General features: G+C 35.1%; 3 protein-coding genes across 7 annotated transcripts; 1 reads left to right on the forward strand and 2 right to left on the reverse strand.

Moving 5' to 3' along the window:
• Positions 1-610: 610 nt before the first annotated feature.
• On the reverse strand, positions 611-5,547 carry LOC129245451 (dynamin-like 120 kDa protein, mitochondrial). 4 transcript variants are annotated; one of them, XM_054883625.1, is made up of 16 exons: positions 5,362-5,547; positions 4,965-5,259; positions 4,761-4,896; positions 4,430-4,552; positions 4,230-4,304; positions 3,566-4,155; positions 3,255-3,482; positions 3,045-3,190; positions 2,826-2,990; positions 2,584-2,762; positions 2,160-2,237; positions 1,707-2,101; positions 1,514-1,632; positions 1,326-1,410; positions 993-1,197; positions 611-914 (listed from the first exon to the last, which is right to left on the reverse strand). In XM_054883625.1, exons 1-16 carry the CDS (start codon positions 5,391-5,393, stop codon positions 850-852), a joined length of 2,916 nt encoding a protein of 971 aa, XP_054739600.1. In that variant the 5' UTR covers positions 5,394-5,547; the 3' UTR covers positions 611-849. The 4 variants fall into 4 exon arrangements, with proteins under 4 accessions (XP_054739600.1, XP_054739599.1, XP_054739602.1 ...); XM_054883624.1 differs by having other exon boundaries at positions 2,575-2,762; XM_054883627.1 differs by lacking the exon at positions 4,430-4,552.
• A 2,858-nt stretch (positions 5,548-8,405) lies between these two features.
• LOC129245454 (SNF-related serine/threonine-protein kinase) lies at positions 8,406-12,201 on the reverse strand. Of its 2 annotated transcripts, XM_054883630.1 has the most exons (9): positions 11,862-12,200; positions 11,451-11,529; positions 11,160-11,378; positions 10,809-10,984; positions 10,381-10,732; positions 10,183-10,320; positions 10,000-10,120; positions 9,241-9,924; positions 8,406-9,128 (listed from the first exon to the last, which is right to left on the reverse strand). In XM_054883630.1, exons 3-9 carry the CDS (start codon positions 11,372-11,374, stop codon positions 8,589-8,591), a joined length of 2,226 nt encoding a protein of 741 aa, XP_054739605.1. In that variant the 5' UTR covers positions 11,375-11,378; positions 11,451-11,529; positions 11,862-12,200; the 3' UTR covers positions 8,406-8,588. The 2 variants fall into 2 exon arrangements, with proteins under 2 accessions (XP_054739605.1, XP_054739604.1); XM_054883629.1 differs by having other exon boundaries at positions 11,451-12,201.
• A 1,678-nt stretch (positions 12,202-13,879) lies between these two features.
• LOC129245455 (ubiquitin carboxyl-terminal hydrolase 20) lies at positions 13,880-17,576 on the forward strand. The gene is made up of 6 exons (XM_054883632.1): positions 13,880-14,098; positions 14,175-14,733; positions 14,795-15,509; positions 15,569-16,592; positions 16,656-16,998; positions 17,055-17,576. Exons 1-6 carry the CDS (start codon positions 14,024-14,026, stop codon positions 17,384-17,386), a joined length of 3,048 nt encoding a protein of 1,015 aa, XP_054739607.1. The 5' UTR covers positions 13,880-14,023; the 3' UTR covers positions 17,387-17,576.
• Positions 17,577-24,148: the final 6,572 nt, after the last annotated feature.

Below are 24,148 nucleotides of genomic sequence, written 5' to 3' on the forward strand. Positions count from 1 at the left end.
GCATCTCGGTCATTTGCAGCCGGTCAAATCGGTCATACGCTCAGACCAACCCAGCACTATCTTAAGTTTAATAAGGGAACTGGGTCTGGCTGAGGCACTGTGATGTCTAGAGGGCACAAAAACCCATGAGGTCGAAGTGCAAATCTCCAATAAATCTTAATCTAATCTATAGCCAGACAAATTTTATCTTAAGACTCTATCAACCTAAAATTTAATAAACGTAATAAACGTTGAAGTCTGAACTTGCTTCAAGTACAACTATCGTAATATACCCACATGAATCTTTACCTCGACATAACCAAAAATCATTAGTACTGGCATTTTTAAATTTAAATTTTATTTTCTTGAAACATAATTAACTTACAACAGCTGTTTCAACTGATTGTCGAATTCAAATCAAATATATGTAAATGAAATGATTTCGAAATTTTCGAGCTCACTTGGACCACGAAAACGCGTCAGAATGAGTTTCGTTTTGCTTTTCAAAACGAATCAGAATGCAGAATAGGCCTGCATATCTCGTAAGATTACAGAACATACTTTTGCTACATTTCAAAATGTACTACATTACGGCAAGAAAAGAGGCACTGAATGGTAAACAAAATTAAAGTGTTTGTCATACTTTTCTTTTTATTTTCAACATCAGTTAAGGCATCAAATTATATTTTTTGAAGCTTACCAACACGCACTTACTCATTTCTCTCACGCTTTAACAATCAAGCGGAATTATAAATAAATAAATCACAATGGTGAACGAATCAATATTAACTGAAATTTTTTCGTCAGAATCCTGGAGTTATTTCAATGAGTTCGAATTTACGACTAGAGATCTACGACTGCGATGAATTGTTACTTTTCTTGATTAAGAGAGTTGATGAACTCCTCTAATTTCTCTTGTATGTGCCGGACTTTAACTTGAAATAGAAAAATAGAAAAGTTTAGCGCAATTGTAATAAACACTTATAAACGCGATGTCAATTCAAAGAACGTACTTAATTCCTCTGCGAGTGTGACACGCTTTCCAGTTAATAACTGCGACTTTTTCTCTTCATCATCACTAAACTCGTCTAAGACTTCTTTTATTTCTTTGTCTAAGCGACGCGCCTCGCGGTTGATGACTTGCTGTCTTAATGCATTCGAAGTAACTTTAATCACTTGTTGAATGCGCCAGAAAAGCACAACATCGCTACAACTTATCTGAAAAAAAAACAAGAACAACGAATAAAATTGTATTTTACCTATTTATTTGCATGAAATATAAGAACCAATGCAAACTAGCAGCAAAGGCTATCGGAATGAAAGTTATACATCTCTGTAATTCTTACCTCACATTCTGCACCCTGCTGACTGTATAGATAGTAAGCCTTACGACAGTCGTTTGCACGATGAAGTGCCTGTTTGAGGAAGTGTCTGTAAGTTTAAGAGCATCGCAAAATAGTTTAAAAAAAAATTGGTAAGAAAATTCAATTCACTTATTCTATATAACAAAATGATTTTCTTATACAAATTATACCTCCTATAAATGGGAAACCACGTTTGCCGAATATAATCGGTATCGACTTCAACGCCATCACGCTGCAAGTTTTTCCGAACTGTCGTTAATTCGTCATAGGACAAAGTGGGTAAGTGTTTCTATAGTTTAAAATCAGAAAAAATGGTAGGTATAAAAATTCCATGTATGTCATAAAATGCATATGAAAACTAACATCGTCATTTCTCAGTACTTTGTCCAGCTCAGTTTTAACGTAACGACGTTTAGATTGATCTTCTGTTAGCGATTTCCAGTGCGTCATGCGCGTAAATTGCCCCGGACCCAGCATTTCATTCAAGGTCTCTTCAGTCTGTGCAAGTTTAGCCTTTACAGAAGTTTCTAGGAATTTTACAGCTTGGTCCCACTCAGTTTTATCATGAACGAACCTATCTTCCAATGTGTTAAGCTGTATAACTCGCAGCATATCGATGGCCTTATCTTCCCATGAATGTCGACGAGTGGCTTCGTCTACCACTGCTCCTTTGAGGTTATCAAATATGTCATCATGGTCCGGTGACTTTTTCGCCTTTTCCATCAAATTTATGAATTCATTTTGAAGAGCCTCCCAGCCTGTGATAACATAAAACTATTACAAGACACGTACTTTTGAATTGTTTATACAACGTACCTGCTTCCACCGATTTGGCTGGCAAAGCTTGCTCTGCCCATTGCCGCAGCTTTATATCCACCATCGTATTGAAGGAGTCTGTAAAAAATGTATCGTCAATATAATAAAATGAAACATATGAAGAACAAAAAATGTATGAATATTTTAATATCTTCAAGCATATTTCAGCATTTAATGCAGTTAATCACTTTGTAAAATGTGCAGAATAGTTAAGTATGCAAATGAGGTGTATTTCTGTATGTTATTTACTAGTATGCAGAACGATCCAAACTTATACGCGCCCGTTTGAATGCCTATTTAATAACAATAATTAATTACTCTTTCTTCTAGACAATTTGTTAAAATGCATAGCAATGGAAAAGAGAGTGGCGAACTCGGCTACAATAATTTCTACTTTATATTTACATAATATTACTTTGAGAACCTGACTGTGCGGCCGGCAGGTAAATATTCTCAAAAACGTAATTAGATAGCTTGTCCCACAGCTTTTCCGTCAGGGCCTCTTCCCATTTTTTAGCTGATATTTGTGAAAGCGTGATCACTTCATCCAAGATTTCGCCCTTAGCCTTGTCGAACAATTCATCTCTTCCCGATTCTCGAAGTCTGCATGTATTAATTTCTTATTTAAATTAGCAATTTTCAACAAATAAATAAGATTTCGTTTACCGAGGGAAATTATTTTTCCATTCAGTTTCCAAATTAAATCTGGTAGCTTTAAATGCATCGGCTTGTTGTTCTATTGTCTCACGCACCATTTTCCAAAATCGATCAGATACAGCTAAACTTAGATTTCGGCTAGTCACTTGATGCGGCATTATAACACCTCGCCGACTAAAAAATGTCCATTTTAGATTGTGAGAAACTGTGTTAAAAGTAATTACTTACTGGAAAAGTTTCGAGTTTTTAAAAAAGTCTTCTTCGTATTGCCTGATGGCTTCAATGCTGTCATCTTTGCGACCGCGCCCAGTCACAACCGCGTAGTAGCCTAGTGCTTTCATAGGGAATAATTTGCCCGAAAGAATCTTTCGAATCTATTTAACAATGTTGCCGTAATGTAATTACAATGTGTTGCAGCCATCACAGTAAATTACTTACCCTGTCAGGATCAGCAAGCTCTTCCGCCAAATCCACTTTGGTTAGCACAAAAATGGTGCGTCGTCCTAGTGGATCACACTGCATCACGAGATCTGTCACATTACTTCGTTCGGCATCTACTGAACCGTCTTGAATGCATAGAATAATTGCATTCGGATTGCTCATGTAATGTTTGGTCATTTGATGTATTGAATCCTTTGTATCAGCCGCCATGTCAACAGTCATTGTCTATGCAAAAACAAACATTAAAAATAGAAGTATATTTTTAATTGTTGTTGTTTTGTTTTTAGCAATTTTTATGTATAACATACCGATATTATTCCAGGCAAATCTACCAAAACCATTCTTTGCAAACCAGGACCTTTTACTGTCATCGAAATTACTTCATTGCTGACGGTTTTCCCACCACGGACAGAAGCACGCATTCGTAATTCAACTTCTCGCCGTAGCTCTGATAGGTCAGATTCCTTATTCAATTCATATTCACGATCAGAGTCACGAAATTGGGCTACGTGATATGGCCCTTCTGCGAGTGTTACTTTTACTGGTGCGCGCGTCATCATTTCTCCGCTGCCTCGCGGAAATATGCGTGCTTTCGCAATGGATTCCAATACAGAAGTTTTGCCACTACTTTGATCGCCAACAACAACAACGCGTGGCAAATGATCCGCCATTGAGTAACTTGTGTCGTAGCCTGAAAGTTCATCAAGCACCTCTGAATACATATCTATCAGCGACTTTTTGATTTTTTTAGCTGTTGTTTTTTTATTGGCTTTGAGTATTAAGTACTGTTGTCTCAATTCTCGATTTTCCCGTTCCATTTTTTCCAATTCTTTCTGGTATTTAATTTGCACGTTCATAATCTCAGTTTGCAGTGTTTCTACTTGCGTTTGCAAATTTTCTGAAACAAATATTTGACTAAGTAATGATTCAAGATCAAGATTAAGATAATAGATGTGAAAGTTTCGCACTCACCATACTTTTTACGGCTTTCGTCTTTCGATAGGCCCAAGGCCGATACAGTTGATTTGGATTTAATATCATCTTTAGCTAATTAAGAGAAATAATTTGAAAAGAAATTACTTAACTTTGAAAAAATGTGTCTTTATATAGTTGTGATGCTTTTGAAATTCTCTCACTTTAATATTATATATAATTTTTGAAAATGGACCTACATTCAGTGATACTAGCATTGCTGCCTTGATAATCCGCGGCTTCTATTGCATCATCCAGACGATTATCGAACCACACTTTCCATTCTGATATCTTCTCTTCCCCGAGTTCCTTTAGTTTAGGATCTAAATACGAAGACAAACCCACATAAATTACTTATGAAAATCATTACTTTTAGTAATGCACATCAGGTTCAATAGAATGTGGAAATTAGTTAGTTATGCTCAATCGAATATGTAAAAAATTTAAATAACGGCTAATGGAATATTTTATTACCCTCCCAAGCCCTTAAAGTGAGAGAAAATCTAAGCCGCACCTCTTTGCACTTCTTACCTATTTGAACAACATCCTTCATTACACTGCCAACTTCTATCAATTTTTTTGAAAAATTACTCCACCTATCACCTTGCGGTAAGACATCTTCCAACCACTTCATATCTGGCAGACCATCTTTCCATTCTTCATATTTCTATAATAAATAAAAATAAACATATTTAAGTATATAAAGTGTAATAATTTTCGTTCATTTATACTAACTTTACTCAGCGACACCCCTCCACCGATAGCTCCACCAAGTACAATGTATCGAAGTTTTAAAGCTCCTCGTAAAATGCGGACCACTAACATGCCGTACTTGCGCGACGGCGGGACATACCAACCATATCTACCGTACTGTTGAGGGCTAAGAAAGTCAACAGGAGCACGTTGTTGACCTTGTGCTTGTCGACCATATTCGTCGTACGGCGGTCGACGTACAGCTTTGTTACATAGCGTGGAATGATTGGAGCATATGACTTTTGTGCAGAGGTATGTGGCACGTTGGGCGGTTTCCCTGAGGACATAGTAAGAATTATAAAAAATTAATACACGATGACGACATTCACACTAAATATCAGATGCCTGTTTCATAATCTCCCCTATACTCTTTTCTTACCGATGTGACTTCCTTAAATATACACGTAACATATTTGCTAGTAGTATCTTTGAGCCGATCCTTATACGCGTGAAATACGCGCTACGGACAACAAATTAGTTGGAAAAATAATTATTTTCGCAGACCGTGAAAATATAACTTTTATTTTTCACTCGATTGTGTTGCTCCTAATTTGACATATAGCTATTTATGTTACCAGACTATTTATTGTAGCTGTGTTCGTTACGTGCACAAAAGTGTAGAACAGTACATTGCAGATCAACCCTGATATTTGTCAAAGAACATTAGTACAAAATCTCGAAAATAGATACCACTTTGAGCACACCGGCTAATTTATAACGAGGAAATAATTTAAAAAAGGCACGAAATAATTTGTGGTGTAGTGCGTTGATTGACTTCGAGTTGAATAATAGTGAAATTATTAAGGAATGTACAATTTATATTAAAACATGGTTTGTATACGAAGAATTTTGTTGATTAGTGGAGACCGCAGTGGACACGCCGAAATCAGCCATCTCAAATGATGATATACGTACCTATATACATATGTGTACAATACTTATTTAAGAGGATGGGCACAGGTACAAAACTTAAGATAGTGTTTGTAGATTTATGTGAACTATATAGAAAATATAGTTTGTTTACTTCAATATTGTCTACTACAGTGTCCTTTCGTTACCGGAACGACCCGGATTGACTATATATACGGCCAAGGACTGTCACTTCAGCAGCACACCCCATACATTTATGGGAATGTTATTGCTGCTACAACAAGAACAGTGTTTTTTCATAAACTTAGCATGTCAGCTACCATTATAATGAATCATATCTAAAAAAAAAACTAAATATAAACTATTTATTCTTCAAAATAAATTCGTTATTAAAGTTTCTAATAGGAACGTGAAACTTTTTTATAACCTGAGAACAGGTGAACTGACAACCATCTATATACGTTTATAGTATATGGATATAAAGGGTGGTTAAATTTCAAGGGCCGATGTTGAATTTGAACCACACCTAAACGTCAACGACACCGTTGGACTTCTTTCTTTGGGGTTATTTGAAAGAAAAGGTGTACGTCGATAAGCCAGCAACAATTCAAGAGCTAAAGAATGAGATAATTCGGCACATTAACGGCATAGAACCTCAATTATGCCTCAGCGTCATCGAAAATTTGGACCATCGGATGGAGGTGCGCCGCCGAGGCCGCGACGGCATTTGACCGATATTTTGTTCCATACCAATATTATCATAATAAACAGAAATGACAATAATTTCCTAAAAAAATTGTATTTTATTCAAAATCAACATCGCCCCTTGAAATTTAACCACCCTTTATATTGTCCGAGGTTCTCCTCCTATTTGTGGTGTGCCCCCAAAAAGGGTGTACGCGCGTTATTTATATATATATATTATATATAAACTATAAGTGACTGGCTTCAAACGACGTAAGTAAAATTTTAGAGAAATGGACGGTAATAAACTCGCCCAAACTTTGTACACGTATTGCTCATCGCCTTTTTTAAATTCGACTTAAATATTATCGTGATCGGAAACTATCCTCACTTTTTATGTGTTAAGACTAAATTTCCGTCCGTCCCTCTGATGTTACAAGCCATAACTCCCATTGTCAATGAGTTTGTTTGAATCAAAAATTAACTGATAGTTCAAATTAAGCTTTACTATAATGTGCGCGAGTATATTAAGTTCGGTCCGGATCGAATTTAGTACTCTTCTACTTATTGAACATGTTTAAGTTCTTTATTATATTATATATTCATACATGTGTGACTGTTAGCATCCCATGTACTTTATTATTGTAACAACGTTACACATTCCCTAAAAATTTTGAAAGATACTTGCTGTTATAGCCCTCGACGGGTCTTAAATCCGCGTAGTACAGGTAACGAAGAATCGGATAATTTTTTTTGTACGGATTGTTGTGGCGTGCTCCGGTTTTTAGCTTATCTTAAACGAAAAAGCAAATCTGGATGGTGGAATCTCGTCTTTGTAAAATTGTTGTATTGAATATTTTCCTTATTTAGTGTCTATTCCGCTCTGAAATGTAAATGTAGGAGGAATAAGATAGATAAGTTCTTGCTCAGGTATGATAAGTTAGTATCAATTGTTCAAAACTTGGCTGTGTTAACATTAAACATTTCCCATACATTTTTGAGGAAAGTTGGTGGAATGCCGATTTGTTAACCGGGCCCAAACTATTATTTGAATGTCCAATCTAGTTCAGAGTATTTCAGGTTGGTCCTAAACGCCGTTCAATCTATTTATTTAGTGAGGTTCTTTTGCCAAAAAGGTAAAATTAATTCTTTTTTATTTTTATGAGTTTATCTTTAAGTACTTACAGATGTCCTAAACATTTGAATATTTTTTTTAGTTTTCAGTACGAGTTCAACTGTGGTCATTGTACAGAATTACAGGTTAAAACACTCTTATTCTTCATATTTGTTTTGACAGGTACTCTAGGTGTGTAATAGAGTGAGTGCTAGGCCTTTGTGCGTGGGCGTATGCGCGGGGCTGCTACATATGCCAAATAAGAATTTTTATGCTAACATTAAGAACAATAAAATATCCCTAAAAAATAATACAAAATAAAATCTTTAACTTCAAAGTTTTACAAGACAAAATATTTTTAATATATTTCTTAGCTATAATAATGCTTTTTATTGAGAAATTTTGTTTTGGAATCAGGTGATCTCAGCTATGAGCATTTTTTAACGACCAATTGGGAGGTTTTACTTGTGTATCTGTACAATGACTGTGGTATATATCATATTTAAGCTTACTTTAAATTTGAATTGAGAAACTGGTCTTTATTGAGTTGAATAGCTGTGTGATAAAATGCCAGTTTTTCGGCACTTTCCATCTGAATTAAGTGTAAATGCTTAAACTTTACTTAAAAATACCAGCCACTTAAACTTATACTGAAGAACTCACTCTTAAGCATTAACGCAATCTCCTGAGAATCGAAAAGCAAAGCTATTCCTAAACTCATGTAATTTATAAGTACAAAATGAGACAAGTTATTGTAGTACGTTTAGAACGTGCTTAATGCATGTGACTTTGTTGCGATTTATTTATAATTACTAAGAATATTGCATTGAATATTAGATTATAATTTAAGGTTTGAATTAATTTAATTAAAATATCTATTTATATTTTTCATGAATTCTGCCTCTGTGTGAGTAGTTGTTCTGTTGACACATATGGTATTAAGAAAAATTTACTACGGGAAAGTATTTGCCTAGCTTACGAATCTTCTTCATCGTAACAAAACATTTTGAGCCAGTAATTTGCATTGCTTTTGTTAGACTTTTTTCTTCTAGAATTAGGTCAATATCTTCTATTGAATTCAATTCACAAATGCTTCCACGTTTTATATGAATTGAGTTGTCTGCTGCGAAAATGCAATTGGTTTTAAATTTGTCTGATTCAATAGAAACGGCTTCCTCGTCATATTCTTCCTTAGTTTCTGCAACCGTAAATGAATTAAGATTAAATAACGAATTCCTTAGATCGATTTGCAGATCAGATGTAAGACACTTTTGACGAAATTCATATTCTTGTGCCTCGGTTATGCGATCCAGCGACTGACTCTCTCGAACACGACGGCGCCCTGTACCACACATTAGCGATTCCGATTTTAAACTATTACCGATGCGAGTATTTTTCTCCTTGTCATCTTTTTGCTGTTTCTTGTGCCGTTCAGTATGCGAATTGCAGTTTTTCCGCGTGTCATCGTTTTTATGTTGCTAAAATTTAAACTTAGTATTATATTTATGCTACTTTGGTAAGAATGAAATACAAATTATATGATCCCTTATAATTTTTTCCACAAAATGCCATTTAAATATGCTAATTTACCTCTTTACTGTGTTTTTGGTTTTCTTTTTTGCCGCTCCCGTTAGAGTTACTGCCGGCAACTAAATGCCCCGGTGGTATTTGGGATCCAGATGGAGGACAAGACTGATCTTGCGAATCACTTGAGTCATCGTGAGAATCTCGCCGATGCATGCGAAATCTTGTTGGAGTGTCACCAACAAATTTATTCATTTTTTTCTTGCTGCGCGCCTTAGTATCATCGTCTGATGCCTCGGAGCTACTGCATGATGGTGTTCGAATTTTGCTTAGTTTGCTACGTCTATGAGTCAGTACCGGGTTTTTGTTACTCATTGGCAAGGGATTTAATTTCCCTATTTCGAGGTCTTTCATTCCCCTCACTGCGTCATCCATTGTTACTAATTTACCGGTGCTATGATTTACTGCGCCTTTTGTCACATTTGTATCACAGACGGCATGATTTTCGATTTGGTTAAGCTTATGGACTAAAGTAGTATCAACCGATGCAGTCATTTTTTCACGATCATCTATTTGCGTTATAGTGTTTGATTTTGTTCGCTCTTGCACAACACAATTCAAACGACCATCTGATATTGATTCACGCCGTGTAACAGCTATACGTAACTCATTGGTATCATTTGTGTTCTCATAACCCGACTCGTCTTCGTCCTCTTCTCGAACAATACTACACTTTCTACTACGTTTATCCTATATTCAAGATTTACATAAAAATATGAATTTTTTTAGCTTTCAATTTAAAAAAACCATTAACATTGAACTAACCGTCTTAGATTCGGTTGCAGGTCGGGTTACCATATTTATGGGCAATATGATTTTATTTGAATCTGTAGATTTTATCTTGATATCTGGTATCTGCCCGTGCTTTATATCTGATAGGTTAGACCTGAAAAATCGAATAATCAATATTTCGTGAAATTTTTATAGGTATGCTTTTTTATGTAATACTTCGTCGTAACCACATCTGGTAAGAGAATAGGTGCGTGTTTTTTGGGATATTGTTCTTCGCGACGCTTCCGAAGTTTTAGCTCTGCCAAAAGGAAATATGTCGCCGTGATGTGATTGTACTTGTTTTTATCTAACGCCCTGTATTGAATTGTAGATAGTTTAATGTTAAAATAACTGGACAGATCCCCTCGTACTTACTGCAAAATCTCTTCTTTTGAGGCGATATTTCCATTAATCATTTTCTGTATAATGAAGGCATGATCTTCATCACTGAGCTGCTGTCGGCTTATCAATGGAAAACTATCAGTTGCATCAAACTCAGAGATTTCATTTATCCAGGGGTGCGCCGCGATCTGTTCCAACGTAGCTCGATTTTTTGGGTCACGCACTAGCATTGAGCTAATTAACTGTTTGCAGTTCTGAGATATTTGTGGTGGTACCGTATATTTGCAGTCCATAATCATGGTTAGCGTCTCTGAATCATTAGCTTTTTCAAAAGGTGGTTGACCACAAACTAGCATATATAGAATTACGCCCAATGACCATATATCTGTTAAAAAAGACAAACAATTTAGGTCATATGAATAAAAGTCTTTGACATTATCAATTTCCTTTTTAGTACTCACCAACTGCTGGTGCATCATAAGAATCCCCTAAAAGTATTTCTGGTGCAGAATAAGCCAAACTACCGCAAAAAGTTTCCAGCTTCTGACCCGGGGAAAACTTGTTGCTAAATCCAAAGTCAGTCAACTTAACTACACCAATTTTTTCAAAAAACACTACGTTTTCTGGTTTCAGGTCTCTGCAAGGAGAGTATAAACTATTTTAGAAGGTAAAACGAGAAAAAAATGCGAATCTGCAAAGATTCATAAACTTGTATTCAGTGCAACAACTTGTAAAATCATTTTGGTCAATCATAGACTCATATGTATGCACGGTGTGATGCCTTCAGATTTAGATCAAATAGAATTGCTCACCTGTGAACAACATGCAGTTGATGACAATAGGTGATAGCCCTTAATATTTGTTTAAAGTATTTTCGAGCAAATTCTTCGCTCAGGCCTCCTTCATGTTTCATTATGTAATCATATAGATCGCCACCATCACCCAATTCTAACACCAAGTAGAGTTTTGTTGGTGTGTCAATGACCTCATATAGTCGTACTACATTTGGATGCTGCACCAGTTTCATGCACCTATAAAAAGATACAAATGGACGATTATCTTATGATTTCCATAGTTAAAGATTAATATTTAAGATTTATTACCGCACTTCTTGAAATAAATGAGCTTTAGAAACGTCATCCAACTTTGTCTTGTCCACTACTTTAACAGCTACTTTAGCACCTGTAAATACATGTCGAGCCAATTTTACTACAGCAAAGTGCCCAGAACCCAATGTTTCTTCCAAATCATACAATCCAGCTATTTTCCCATCGTAGGAACTACCGCCACCAATGCTCATGGATTGAATTGATGTTGTTGATGCTCCAAACGCCATACTTTCGTCAAAATGCATCCGCAAATTAACTCAACAATCTTTATCGCAGCTGGCGTGTTATTTAGGCACAATAGACGTAGCAAAACGGGCGCAGGCACACAGCCAGCACGAAATGCTTACCTCATTTGGATTAAATGCAAAAACTAGGCATGTTACAAAGGCCCTGTTTTTATCTTACGATTCTGATCCTTATCCAATTAATTAACCAATATATCGCGAGAACTGTAGTTTATTAGGGTTTTTTAACTCATGCGATAGCGGATCAACGGCAATAAAGCAAACAAATTCGAGGATGCGCAACTGTAACTTATGTATACGTCTGTGCTGGCCCAGTAAAAAACTGGACTTTCTGACGGAACTAAACACTTATCGTCGTTTTCCCCATATAAACTCATAGAGCCAATTCACACTTCAGTGAATGTTATTTATTAATATCGAAATGTTTCCTGAATTCTTCACTGGATCTAATATCTGTATGCGATGGGCTCTGGCTGTGCCAAATGCATTTGCTATAGAAGATGCCAGACCGGATAAATAAAGCAAAGTCTACACTTTGTAGATTTTCCAAACTAGCAATCTGCTATGAGTTAAAACTCAGTTAGTACAGACGTAACTTGACTCAACTTAAGAAAATATGAATGATTGCATTACACTTCAATGTTTTGTTTTTGTATCTTCTGTCATATCTGTTCTATAATGCCACAACGAATAAAGTTATTAAAAAAAAAATGTACATTTATTTATTAATAAGAATTATAAAATCGAAGATATGGCAAACCTGATTCTCTTACCGCTATGACATATACGAAGTTGTCAAATCAGATTGCAATAATTAATCTACCCGTTCACACAGTCATACTTAAAATTAATAAAATTAGTAGCCAAATTTGTATACATTTTCTGCCCGGAGATTCATGTTGCTTAGTTGACATTGAGTATTGATAAATAATATGAAGAAAGGTAAAAATTTGGTTAGGGCCAGTTTTTCGTTCCTAGTTTAGCTTAAGCTTAGTTTGCTTGGAAAAAATAGTTATTTGTGCTCTGGGGAACTGGTCGTTAATACTACTACTACGTTTCCACGACAGTCGGTTCTACGTTACCGAAACGACCCGGATTTATATACGGCCAAGGACTATCTCTCCAGCAGCATTCACCGTATGTAAGTATGGTGAATGTTTATGCTGCTACAACAACAACAACTACAATTAAACGCCAGTTGTAAAAAATGCCAGAAATCAGAATGAAGTGACTACTAAGATTGCAAAATATTTGTCGTTTAAATCAAGTTTAACCTCAGCACCCAACTTTTCAATACATTTTGAATGTAATTTATTCTCAGGTTTAATGTTCAGCTGTTTTCCGTCTTGTTGTTGTAAAACATTCTTCATTCATTCATAAAACATTCTCCAAAAATTGTTGGGGAATGCTGCAGAATTAATAATTCTTGGCCAGATTTAAATTTAGGTCGTTCTAAATAATAATAATAATAATAATAATAATAATAATAATAATAAATAGGTCGTTCTGTTAATGTTGGACTGACTGTCGACGGAACGCTGTTTACTCTCTCGTCGGCTGTGCAAAAAAGTCAATTCATCGTCTTTTGCCTTCGGTCTGTTTAATTCTACTAATTCTAGAAAAAAGTTCACTTCACTTTTTTAAAAAAGGTTGCTTTTGGCGGATATTTTGTCATGTTCTATAACGTTTCGCTTTGTATGCAAATTTTTCCAACAATAGCATAGAAAATATAACTAAATATCGAAAATGCAGTGTTGCTGCACAAGCACTTTACATATAAAGCATATTCCAATTGATAGAAAAGTACTCTAGAATGTAAATTTTTGACACCTATGAGGTGAATTTGTTTGCTAGCCAAGAGGAAAATTAAAAAACGTTGTATTACACATGAATATGTAACCCATAAATGCATTTTTGTGGACCTGTTATGACCATTCATGATACTCTTTAGTATTTTAGAATAAACGCCTGTTTACATGTACAAAATATCCTAAAAAGACAATCACATATATATGTTTGATTGGAACAATGATTCGCAGGCCCTTAAGCTAAACCAATTGTAGCTCGTAAGTTTACGTGGCTTTTACAAAGTATTAAAGAGGTTAGATGAATACCCATAATATATATTTAACGTGTGATAAAGAATGGCCTTAAATGTGAAGACTTAGAAACTCTGGAAGCAATGACGATTAATTATAAAATGTGGCATCATTGTTCTGATTGGACGTTCACTTGCATGCAGGAAGATTTCCGAAAATCACCAGGAATTTCGCCTTGGGTTTCATGTATCGTTCGGAAATTGGCAAGTTGTTATTCTAAACTATGGCACACAAAAGGAGCAGGATGTGCCCTCATATTGGCAGTCATCACGTGCTGGAGATAAAAAAGCTTGAAAAGGTAAAAAAGAAGTGAGCTCTTTTCGCAGTATCATTCTTTCTTTTAACGGTCCCAAAATATCTGGTACTTGGAGCAGGTGAAGACGTGTGCGGACTGCGATTATTCTGGTCCTAATCTATGGATATGTCTGCAAAAAAACTGTTTACACGTAGGATGCTCCGAGCAAGCTAATGACCATAGCACAGAGCATTTTCAGCTTAATAACTGCCACTGTCTCCATATGAACATGTCATCTCAGAGGCTTTGGTGCTACTTATGTGAACGGGAAATCTTCATTGATGTGAAACCAACATTGATAGAAGATCCCTTCATAACAGCAATTAGGTCGGCGGTTGCTTTGCCCAGGGATGAGAATGATAACAGTGATGGAAACAATGAGGAGGGAGAAGATAATCAAGAGATGTCAAATTTTTCTACGGGGTTGGTTGGGTTACAAAATATCGCTAACACTTGTTACATGAATGCAGCTTTACAAGCGCTAAGTAATGTCCAGCCTATGACACATTACTTCCTCAATTGCAATGACTTAGTGGATCATATTGTCGAACAAAGCTCTATTCGCAATAAAGTTGGTCTGGCTAAAAGTTACCAGCGTTTAATGAATGACATATGGTGCATGAATGGCGTTGGTAAAGGTATGTATCGAAGCGAATTGTTAGTCTTTAGTATTTGTAATTTTTTAAAATATAATTCAAGATTACATTGCGCCTCGGGGAATTTTATATGGAATTAGAAGTGTCCACCCAATGTTTCGCGGCTTTCAGCAACATGATACACAAGAATTCTTGCGCTGTTTTATGGATCAATTGCATGAGGAGTTGAAGGAAAATAGCCCTACATTGCCGATAATAACGAGTGCTGAGGTAGCACTAGCTGAGATGCATACTTCGGAAGAGCCGCTTGACACCGACTCTGTATCTCAGTCTAGTTCAGTGTCGGACTCTGAGTATGAGACATGTGATAGCAGTCTTTCACAACATTCGAATCAACTTAAGGGACAGTTACACTCAGGTAGCACAGAGCGCAGTAGAAGACCGCGAAAAACACATACAAGCGCATCCCAGCCACAAGCAGTTGTGCATTCAATTATAAGTGATATATTTGATGGGAAATTGCTTTCCTCGGTACAATGTCTCACATGCGATCGGATTTCCACACGAGAAGAAACTTTTCAAGATCTTTCGCTACCCATTCCAAATCGAGACTATTTAAATATGCTCCATCAAACCCACAGCTTAAGTGCTCAAAGTCTTAATTCAATAGACACTTTGGCACCCAATAATACAGATGGTTGGTTTTCCTGGTTTTGGAAGCTTTTTCGTTCTTGGCTATGGGGACCCTCCGTAACGTTATATGATTGTATGTCGAGCTTCTTCAGTGCAGACGAGCTCAAAGGTGACAATATGTATAGGTATGTGTCGATGCTAATACCCCATTTTTGTGTTAATTAATAATATACATTTATAATAGTTGTGAGAAGTGCAATAAACTAAGAACTGGAATTAAATATTCACAAATTTTGGAATTGCCCGAAGTGTTATGCATCCATTTGAAGCGGTTCCGCCACGATCTGTCATATAGCTCAAAAATATCCTCGCCAGTTCATTTCCCGCTTGAAGGTTTCGATATGAAACCATATTTGCATAAAGATTGCAAATCGACAGTCACATCTTACAACTTGGTTTCTGTGATTTGCCACCATGGTACGGTTGGTGGTGGTCACTATACCTGCTTTGCCCGGAATCCCGTTACAGATCGTTGGTATCAATATGATGATCAGCACGTCACAGAAGTACCACCAAGCGCTGTGCAGAACTGTCAAGCGTATGTTATCTTTTACAGAAAGCACCATCCTCAAATGGAATTAATACGAGCGAAGGCAAATGAAATTTCTGCACTGAATCCTGTACATACCGCAGAAATACGATTTTTCGTAGCACGTGAATGGTTAACTAGATTTAGTACATTTGCGGAACCCGGACCAATCAATAACTGGACAATACTGTGTTCTCACGGTGGCCTTTTGCAGTCAAAGATGGCTCTGCTGGATCAGATCGCTGTACCAATATCCCAGCCGTTATGGGATTTTCTATATTGCACATTTGGGGGTGGTCCTGCCATAAATATGTTGTTTGAATGTGAAATCTGCAAAAGGCAAGCTGAAGCTTTAAAAAGACGCCAGATCTACGAACTATGCATATTCACAAAATTCACTAGCATGGATGTAGAACTTGATTGTGGCGCAATATATGCTATATCAATGCCGTGGCTGCGAAAATGGCAGCAATTTGCCCGTGGCGCTACCCATAAGGAACCTGGTCCCATTTCTAATGCCAATATCGCCCTCATCACAGATGCCGCTCAGTCATCACCTTTGCGACAAGTACGCCCAGGATCGGATTATGCACAGGTGAATGCCCCTCTATGGAGATTTTTCTATGGCATTTACGGAGGTGGGCCAGAAATTATGCTTCGGGGGTCGGTTACGGAAGAGGTTTGTAGAAAGTAGGCGATGAAAAAATACCGATTTAATTAATTCATTTCTAATTGCGTTTAGATTGAAATAATTGACCAGGACGAACAATACGATGGTGACCAGCTGGTGGACAAATTAGATCTTTCGGATACAGAGAGCAATATTGGAAATACTAATTGTTTTGACTTGAACGAATCTTTGACAGAATCTATGCACGAAAATTGTATTTCGGATAATAGAAGCTCAGAGAATAATACACCTTCGCCTACAATACGAGTTCCTTATGGAAATCCCAAAGAAAGCAGGCATGCAAAACATTTTTCGGGAAATGGGAAAAAACTACGGCCCCCATTACTTAGAAATAGTCTTCGGAAAAAAACAATCAGAGGACGAAATGCAATCAAAAGTGCTTTTGGACCTACGGGTAAGAAATTACTATTTAAATCACCTATTTTGCTTAAAATTCCTTATTTTAAATAGGTAACTACAATTTTCGGAAAAGCTTCGACTGTATAGAAAATGTTCCTGAGGAGAAGGTGCACACACATTCCACACACACATTAGATACCGAATCTGACGTACAACAAAGTGCATTTAGTGTAAATCAAAAGCAATCATTCCCAATCGATAAAAAGCCTAGAAAATCTAATTCGAAACAAAACTATGCCGAAAGCGTAGCATCATGTTCTGAAGAAATAGTGGCTGTTCATGCGGGGCATGCAAAAAATAGATCAAAAAGCAAAGACTTAGTCACCCTTCAGAAATTTGTTCAATTGCCAGAATCCAGCGAGTCCACCGAAACTGATATTTAAGATAATCCGACTTTCGACTTTCGAAGTAGTCGTTGCAATTTTAGTTGATTTATTTCTGTTGGGCTATCTGTGCATGTATTTTTATATTCGTAAGTGTTTTATATTTATGTAAATTTGTCACTGTATGTAGATATGTACTTCAATAAAGAATGTGTCGATTAGGTAGAGGCTATTGTATGCAATGATTCAATATTTGTATATTATTTTTTTAATATAAAATGAGGGGGAAATATATTAATTGGTGTTATTCTTGTCAATTCCTGGCATGTAGGAGTTTAAGCAACTACAATAAGAAAACAAAAAAAAACACACACACACACTTATAAGTATTGCAAATTTTGTGTTATTTTACCTTTTTGATAGTTATCTATTTGAGAGGAAATGCTGATAGGTTATCAGAAATTTAGTGCCTGACTAATTCTACTGAAAAACGACGTGAACAGAACCGAGGTCAGGACTGTTTGTCAAACTGAAAATTGGTTACGCTGCAAACAAAAATGATGTAAATATAATACTAAGTCTAAAAGATTTTTTCACTTATTTATAAAAAAATCCATATGTACAGATGGCACAATATTAATCACCCTAACACCCTTGAAGACGGTACAATGACGAGTTAGGCACACTTATCAGGGGTGCAAATGTAATTAGGTACATCAAAGCGCAAAGGATTCGATAGTACGGCCACGTTCTGCGAATAAGCAACGAGAGAGCTATAAAAAAGATCTTAAGATCTTCGAAACAAAGTCAGGCCGAGAAAACGACGGAGAGCTGACATTGAAGGCGACCTTAGAGCTATGGGCATATCTGATATCAAACAATAAGCTGATGACCGATTGACGTGTAGGCGAATTGTAACGGAAGCAATGATGTTACTCATACATGTGTGTCCTTATTTATATATGCACATATGGATGTACGTTGAAAGCACCGCAAGATGGCGTTTAATGTTAATTTAATTATAATTGTTAATTTACCTATAAGAAAGTGGCATGCAGTAACTTTTCTTATTACAACTAATAATTTGCTTTGTAGCGTTAATTTGCCATTTTTTAAATAAATTATTAAAAATAAATTTTTTGCATATACAAAACTTCCGAACATGTAGTTTATATGATATCGCATGCAAAAAAAAAAATTAAAAAAAAAAATTGGTTGGGAATAAGTTCGAAGCGTTTTTACAGCAGCCTTGTATTTAATGTCTTTATAGATTCCAATTTCTTCAAAAAATATTGTAGTGCATATAGCGTGCGATAGTTGTGTGACACAGTCGTTCATGCTATTAAACGTAGTTGCTACCTATTTAATAAGCAAAATACATCCGATTTTCTTATTTCGCAAATGTCAAAGTTTCAGGCCAATCAGAGCAAAATTGAGGGAGTTACAGCTCTGTTTCCGAAGAGATTTGACAGTTTTATTGTTTGACAACCGATTTTCATGATTTTGACGTGATAACGTCTTATAATTCGATTTAACAGGCTGCACGCACGAAAAAATGTGTCGTTACCTTGCTCATTAGTGTTACCTTGCTCATGTGTCGTTACCTTGAATGAACTGCAAGCGAAAGCGCGGAACGAACAAAGCAAACGAACGGTAATGTTCGACATCTTGCTCTCTCCTACTTAAGTGAGCGTATATATGTATGTATATGCGCATATGTACATATATAAATTCACGTACATGTATTTGCATATGCCTTCTTATTGATTATTATTCATTTGATTTACTTGAAGAATTTAAAATAAAACCAAGTTTGTTAATAATACCTGTTGTTTTAATGTTATTATTATTTTTTGACGTGACAACGTCTTATAATTCTATGTAGCCGGCTGCACGCACCAAAAAATGCGTCGTTATCTTGCTCATGCGTCGTTACCTTGCTTGAACAGCATGTTATGTTATGTTATATGTTATGTAAGTTATGTTATGTTATGTTATGTTTTGTTATGTTATGTTATGTTATGTTATGTTATGTTATGTTATGTTATGTTATGTTATGTTATGTTATGTTATGCTATGGTATGTTATGTTATGTTATGTCATGTTATGTTATGTTATGTCATGTTATGTTATGTTATGTTATGTTATGTTATGTTATGTTATGTTATGTTATGTTATGTTATGTTATGTTATGTTATGTTATGTTATGTCATGTTATGTTATGTCATGTTATGTTATGTTATGTTATGTTATGTTATGTTATGTTATGTTATGTTATGCTATGTTATGTTATGTTATGTTATGTTATGTTATGTTATGTTATGTTATGTTATGTTATGTTATGTTATGTTATGTTATGTTATGTTATGTTATGTTATGTTATGTTATGTTATGTTATGTTATGTTATGTTATGTCATGTTATGTTATGTCATGTTATGTTATGTTATGTTATGTTATGTTATGTTATGTTATGTCATGTTATGTTATGTTATGTTATGTTATGTTATGTTATGTTATGTTATGTTATGTTATGTTATGTTATGTTATGTTATGTTATGTTATGTTATGTTATATTATGTTATGATATGTTATGTTATGTTATGTTATGTTATGTTATGTTATGTTATGCTATGTTATGTTATGTTATGTTATGTTATGTTATGTTATGTTATGTTAAAGTATATTATGTTATGTTAATGTTAACTCATTCTCTATATCCATACAAAATATCTATCAAACAAATAAAATTAAAATTTTCTTTTGAAAAATGCAACCATTCAATCAGTATTTTCTTATGACGTTATCACGTTAAACTATCGTCAGTAAACCGACTTTACAGACAACCTCTTTTTTGCATATTTAGAAAGGCTGACTCTGCGATTACGTGTCGAAATTTCAAGCCAATCAGAGCAAAGCCGAGCGATTTATAGGACTTTTTCTGGAAGGTAATAGGTATGTCAAAGTTTCAAGCCAATCAGAGCAAAATTGAGGGAGGCATTAAATTACTTTTAAAAAAACTGTACAGCTTTAAAATTAAATTTTTTTTGTAAATCCATTTCTTTATTGTGATCTAGTTTTTAAACAATAAGCCAAAAATATTGCTCATATCAAAGCGTTTTAATTCATTTAAAAGAATATACATATGTATATATTTATAATTCATTCATGGAATACACAGGGTGGTGCAACCGTATACTAATTTTATAATAAATAATAATTTAGACTAATTTATTATGATATGAGGCCTTTTGTTGACTTTCTCTTGGGTCTGGTGAAGGTTCTGGGACTTGCAATTATTTCTGTGACAAGAGTGTTTGAGTGCGATTGGAGTCGTGTATTGTGTGATATGGCATATTTTCTTATTTCTTCTACAATATTATTGTGGGTACTTTAAGATCACGATGAATTTGTGCATTTGTAATATAATATAATAAGGGGCGTTCGAGATCACCCTGAGGGGTTTCTTTGAATTATTTCGATATTGGAATTAATTGCAGCGCCACAAAGTTGAACGCTATTTGTCCATATCGGAGTAAAGTTACTTTCGAGAAAACAAATGAGAATTTCGATGTAGTAACTAATTTAGGTTTCTGAGTTTTATTCATATGGGTTTTAAATGTAAGTTTGGTATCAATATGCATGTCGAGATATTTTGTGACCTTAGTTTGGGGACGATTATATTATTGAGCTTAACGGGTGAGCAAGTTTTTCGACTTAGCGGAAAAGTGACTTGGAAAAATGTTGTCTCGTTTGGCTTGATGCGCCACTCTTTTCTTTCAACCAATGAGTTATTTTATCAAGTTCTTTTTGGAGTTTTTGAGAGGCCACATGAGGGTGGGAGTCAATTGTGAGTACGGCAGTGTCATCCGTGAAATTTCCAATATTTTTTCTTCAGAAGCTGGTAGATCGTATCTGCTTAGCAAGCATAGCGTGGAGCCCATAAGAATCCCTTGGAGTACGCCACCTGAACTTTCACTTAGGTCGGACTGTTCTTCGCCTTGTTTGACAAAGAAATATCGATTTTCGTGGTAGGACTTAATAAATATGTAACGGCGAAAAAACACAATGAGCATCCGGTGGGATCAGAAGGGTGTCCTCTGTTATGAACTCCTTAAACAAACTGGTTTTGCAGTAGGACAACTCCAGGCCACACGTTGCTAAATCGGTCCAGAAATATTTTGAGGGTATGAATTGGGAAATCTTGCTCCACCCGCCGTATTCCCCGGACATTGCGCCTTCAGATTACCATCTGTTCTGATCAATGCAGTCAGCCCTTATTGGAGAGCGGTTCACTTCTTACCAGAGCATTGCAAACTGGCTCAATGAATAGATCAATAAATAAAATTTTCTTTTAAAATAAAAATTTTTCAAAACATCTCAATATTCTTTTAAAATACATACTAAAATATTATAAACCTTATTTTATTTTATTTGTAGTATTTTATATAAACATTTTTAATAAATAAAATTAATAATAAAAATATTAATATTATAATTAAATGTTAATAATTCAACTTACATTGATTTGCACAAAAATATTGATAAACTACTGCAAAACAACATGTCAAACATTTTTCTAGAAATTTTAATCAAAAACCGTGAAATTATAATGAGTTTTTGGAATTCTTCTAATTTTTATATAAAGTTTGAATCGTGGATTCTATGATTTTTAGGTTAGGTTAGATTGAAGCGGTTGTCCTGTGGGCTCATAGCCCATTGCGGCGAGATTGTCTCTATCTCTCCTAAAACCATTGTGTGCTTTTCAAAAATTTTAAAATTTCTGTAGAACTGAGATCTTCGAACTCATCAAAGTTGAGTTTTGTTATACTTAAAAAAAAATAACATTTAAGGCAAAAGAAAATTAACATTTAAGGCAAAACTCGTAAAAATGTTGATTTGCTCGTTTCGTTAATTCCGCGGGCTGTAGTAGTTTGATTTTCTGTAGTAAAAGCTCTATTGTTTCATTTAGCACAAAGCTGCCTATAAAGTGCAAGTAGTGTAATATAGAAAAGAAACTAAACAAATCAATTCGAAACAACATATGACATACTTTGCAAAGGCATGTATTCATGTGCAAATGTACGTAGGCGCAAGCTTATTCACATACATACATACACACGAAGAACAGACACTTATGAACACAATCACTGCACTCCAGAAAATTTAGAACTAGCGTAAAAATAGCTGATTAGAAGGCAGTACTGGTCACGCGTTCTATCTAATATCTAACTAGCAACCCAATACTTCATATTACTCTAATAAATAATAATAATAACAATAATAATATCTTACGGTCTACTTTAGTGCGACTGTGTTCAACCTAGTACAAATTATTATACACTGCAGCAGTTTGAATACTTTGTGAAATGTAGGCAAATGACTTAGCACGCGCTATTTCGCAGTCGCAATTAGGGTGACATTCCAGACATTTTGTTCTATACCAACGGAGAATATTTTTTAACTACTGGGTAAGACTCCGTCAGAAAATATGAGATTTGCAAGTGGTCTTTCGATTTCTTTGAAACTTTGGGAAATATTAGTTCTAGGTAAGATACATTCGAGCCTAAAAGGATTTTGAAAAATTTAAAAAATTGAGTCATCTACGCCATGTTGAAAATCGGGACCGTGTTTTTTTCAAAAATCAATATTTCTTGAACCGTTGGATGGATTTCAATGCAATTTACAGACAATATAGAAACAAATAAGTAGTTTAAATTAGTATTATGTTAAAAAAAAAATTTCGAAATTTTGACCACAAAAAAGTCAAAAAAATTTTTTGAATCAATTTTTAGTTGATTTGGCCAGTTTTTTAGATTTTCTGTCATACACGTAACGATTCCTTATGATTTAACCTTTATTTTGAAAAAAAAAATTTTATGGTGTCTATAATAGTTCTCGAGATATTGCGATTTTAGTGGAAGCGCGCACCGTGAAGTTCGCGGTTACGCAGCGCGGGTCACTTCATACAGGAACACATAACGCAGCGCGAACCGTGCGTGCGTACGCGAACCGTGCGTGCGCGCTTCCACTAAAATCGCAATATCTCGAGAACTATTATAGACACCATAAAAGTTTTTTTTTTCAAAATAAAGGTTAAATCATAAGGAATCGTTACGTGTATAACAGAAAATCTAAAAAACTGGCCAAATCAACTAAAAATTGATTCAAAAAATTTTTTTGACTTTTTTTTGGTCAAAATTTCGAAATTTTTTTTTAACATAATACTAATTTAAACTACTTATTTGTTTCTATATTGTCTGTAAATTACATTGAAATCCATCCAACGGTTCAAGAAATATTGATTTTTGAAAAAAACACGGTCCCGATTTTCAACATGGCGTAGATGACTCAATTTGGAAAAATTTTCAAAATCCTTTTAGGCTCGAATGTATCTTACCTAGAACTAATATTTCCCAAAGTTTCAAAGAAATCGAAAGACCACTTGCAAATCTCATATTTTCTGACGGAGTCTTACCCTACTTCTATTATATTTTCCCCTAAAAATGTGTGATTTACTATGATTATTTACCATTAATGCCTTTAAAATAATGAATTTATACATTTATTAAAGCTTAAAAGTAACCTAACAATAACGAATCCACTGTTGTCACGTGTGAGAAGGACCATTTGCTTTTTGCCTTTATTTCTTAGCTTTGACATACACAAGTAAACGACGGCACTTCAAACTCAAAATCGAACTCGTTATTTTCATTCTGCACCGTACATTTTATATTATTTCGAATGTAATGACGAAATATTTAACATGCGACTACCACTTCAGAAGACTCTCTCAGTTTTTTTACTGCAGGGTTCGTTAGGCA

This window comes from Anastrepha obliqua, chromosome 4 (assembly GCF_027943255.1).
Source record: "Anastrepha obliqua isolate idAnaObli1 chromosome 4, idAnaObli1_1.0, whole genome shotgun sequence".
NCBI lineage: Eukaryota > Metazoa > Arthropoda > Insecta > Diptera > Tephritidae > Anastrepha > Anastrepha obliqua.

Excerpts from the sequence above, each read along its gene's own strand:
- LOC129245451 (XM_054883624.1), bottom strand. The coding sequence starts at position 5,393 with ATGTTACGTGTATATTTAAGGAAGTCACATCG. Across the intron at positions 4,156-4,229 it reads CGAAAGCCGTAAAAAGTATG|AAAATTTGCAAACGCAAGTA; the intron begins GTGAGTGCGAAA and ends TATTTGTTTCAG. Across the intron at positions 1,633-1,706 it reads AAGTACTGAGAAATGACGAT|AAACACTTACCCACTTTGTC; the intron begins GTTAGTTTTCAT and ends TTTAAACTATAG.
- LOC129245454 (XM_054883629.1), bottom strand. The coding sequence starts at position 11,701 with ATGCATTTTGACGAAAGTATGGCGTTTGGAGCATCAACAACATCAATT. Across the intron at positions 11,379-11,450 it reads CATTTATTTCAAGAAGTGCG|GTGCATGAAACTGGTGCAGC; the intron begins GTAATAAATCTT and ends ATCTTTTTATAG. Across the intron at positions 10,121-10,182 it reads CCAGATGTGGTTACGACGAA|GTCTAACCTATCAGATATAA; the intron begins GTATTACATAAA and ends TCGATTTTTCAG.
- LOC129245455 (XM_054883632.1), top strand. The coding sequence starts at position 14,024 with ATGGCACACAAAAGGAGCAGGATGTGCCCTCATATTGGCAGTCATCAC. Across the intron at positions 15,510-15,568 it reads AAAGGTGACAATATGTATAG|TTGTGAGAAGTGCAATAAAC; the intron begins GTATGTGTCGAT and ends CATTTATAATAG. Across the intron at positions 16,999-17,054 it reads AAGTGCTTTTGGACCTACGG|GTAACTACAATTTTCGGAAA; the intron begins GTAAGAAATTAC and ends TATTTTAAATAG.